We start from the raw sequence: 2,736 nt of genomic DNA on the forward strand, positions 1-2,736 counted from the left end.
ATATATAATGATAACGAAAAATTGGGGACAACAGTTCACAATGTTTGATGTTTCTCAAACACATGGTTCATATGAATATTGAGCGGACATTTTCTTATGTCCGGGGTAGTTTGGCTCATGACCTCTGACCCTGTGATCTCAAAATCGATAGGGTCATCCACTCTTTAGGTGGTACCAGTAATGTGCTAAGTCTGAAGTCTGTCCAGCAAAACAACGATCAAAATTACGTATATACGAGGAAGGAATTTATCTTGTTATAATTGATCACGATTATTCACAAGTAAGAAACATGGTTGAAATTGACGACATACACTGTACATTAACGTGTCCAGAAATGAGTTAATTGTTTCCAGTTCATGGTTAATGAAAATACGAAATCCACTTAGAAAAATAACAAAGCTCCATATAATAATCACATATAGGTAATAATATCAAAGCCTCCACGCCACCGACGATACGAAACAAGACATCTTCATTAAGGTGTAAACTGTTCCGGACTTGGTTGTTGATGGTGGGTTTTGTTCTATGCCAACACATAGCGTTCATGTATTCGCTATATTGAGCCACTCATTTTCAGGAGCAATGTCGAATTTGTAAAAATGAATGCCGACACAAAAAGAAAAATACACAATCGATCAAAATACTTCCCCGCATCTTTCCACGTGATGTCATGTTTTTCACTTTTTTCATTTTGTGTTTCTTCAACTTTGCGAAAAGTACATATAAAGTTCTTGATGCACTTGGGGACTTCTTTTGTTGATTTGCGATGAATTCGCAGACCGATGATGGTGAAGATAATGATAAATGCCGAGAGGAAAACGTTTGCTAAGAGTAGGTAACAGATAAGGGAAATGTTTGGCTTGGACGTTTGCGGAAGATTTCCGGATACAAGCGTTAGAAAGACAATGATTGCTAAATGAACAGAGAGGGTGTAGGCTATTCTGTCACCATGGGCAACGGGAATAACAAAGACGAATATATTCAAAAGTCCCAACATCAGGACAGGTACTAACATGTTGATTAAGAAGAATCTCGACCTTCGCCCTAATTTTACCACAAAATGCACGTAGTCCATGTTGTGTTCAGATTGCGCGAAAGCTGACGTTTCAAGAACATCCCAAACACCGTGTGGGGAGAAATACTTAAGATTCACTTTATCAAAGAGGAGTTTGAAATTCATTTTAGTTAAAGAATATCCCCAAGTGACATAGGTCAACTTACAGACTTGGACATCGAAAGGAAAATTCACAACGTCCACATCGCAAACGGTCTCAATGACGTCACCAGGATTCCAGGCTGCGTGTCCGGAAGACGTATAATGAATAATCATTTCATCATTCCCGAGGTTACGATGTTTGGAGAAGGAGTTTGTCAGGAAAATTGAAGGTCTCCAAACCAGAGTTTGCGGGAGAAATATGTTTCGGACGTTATGGTACCTTTTCGGTTCCCACTGTATCCTGGGGTCCCACCAGGATATGTAGAAAAATCCCATGACAGAAAATTTCCCTGTTAGCTCGTCCAGTTCGTTAATATTCATCAAGCTGAACACTATGTTTATTTCCATTGGTTCCTTCAAACTAAGACATGGCCTTACATGCCTGTTGTAATCCTTCATAACCGAAACAACGACATCTTCCTCAGATCGACAAACAGTCGTATTGTTGCGTACAGCTCTGGCTGCATAACAGACTGTGGACAGGAATATGAGAAGCAGCTTACCCGGCTTCATGTTCCGTAAATTTCAGAATCAACCGAGCAACAGAATCCATTTATACCCCCTTATCGGGAGACTTCAACAGAGTCCATTAGCGAGTGTTCATTTTGAAGTGCTGATTGAGATGACAAACAGTTTATAGCATGTATTAATAGACAAAGGGTGTTTTAAAATATTCCAGGAAGATTTCGTTTCTATGGGACAGATGAAAACACCAGCTGGTCAATTCCCTGCGTCCCAATGAAGTGAACATCATTCTCGAAGTTATACACCTATATTCAAGTATTTGTAGTTCATACATGTAGTAGTTGGACTTTGTAACAAAACCTATTTGATAAGTCCAAGCTTTGCAAAGATGATTGAGAATAAACGGATGGGGCAAACGATATACTGGTATCATTTTTTCAGAGATGACATATTTTCTCTTAAAGCGAGCTGTACATGTATGAAATTTTCCCTATATTTTTCTTCTCGTTGTGTGTATATTTGCAATTGTTTAAAAATTGAAGTCTGCCAAATAGAAACAAGAATATCAATAAAACTGATGGATGTTCCCTAAAGTGCATGTAACTAATGAACTACTTCATATGGTTAATGATTTAATGGAGAGATGTTTCTACTTGTAAAGCAAATGTTTAGTGTTCGGACTTACGATCGCAGGCATGCAAATGAAACATTTGGGAAATTGAATGTAGTTTTCCCGCGTTTCGAAGAATAGCGGGAAAACGTTGTATGATAGGAACGTATTCGAATGCCTATGCGTATTAATACAAGGCGTGACCATAGGAAGGCCTATATAAAGTGTCGATATCATGAGTAAGGTCATTCTAAGCCAGTCTCACGAAGTGCACGTAGCACATTTTTTTATTATTATATTTAATTATGGATAGTGTCCGATATTCACCCTTAGACGTTACTTAACACTTGCTTTCGGACACAGGTTTCCATAGTTTTTCAAATATTTTATCTATGGTTTTTCCTGGGAGGTTTTTAACGTCAATGATGGGGGGTTTCTTGACATT

The 2,736-nt window shown here is 38.3% G+C and overlaps 1 protein-coding gene across 1 annotated transcript; it reads right to left on the reverse strand.

Annotated features, from left to right (window-relative positions):
- Window positions 1-236: 236 nt before the first annotated feature.
- Window positions 237-1,737, reverse strand: LOC125652134 (acetylcholine receptor subunit beta-type lev-1-like). Its single transcript, XM_048881117.2, has one exon. It carries the CDS (start codon window positions 1,727-1,729, stop codon window positions 554-556), a length of 1,176 nt encoding a protein of 391 aa, XP_048737074.2. The 5' UTR covers window positions 1,730-1,737; the 3' UTR covers window positions 237-553.
- Between the last annotated feature and the right edge of the window lie 999 nt (window positions 1,738-2,736).

Source organism: Ostrea edulis, chromosome 5, assembly GCF_947568905.1.
Source record: "Ostrea edulis chromosome 5, xbOstEdul1.1, whole genome shotgun sequence".
Lineage (NCBI taxonomy): Eukaryota > Metazoa > Mollusca > Bivalvia > Ostreida > Ostreidae > Ostrea > Ostrea edulis.

Coding starts and splice junctions, on each gene's coding strand:
- LOC125652134 (XM_048881117.2), bottom strand. CDS start 1,729: ATGAAGCCGGGTAAGCTGCTTCTCATATTCCTGTCCACAGTCTGTTAT.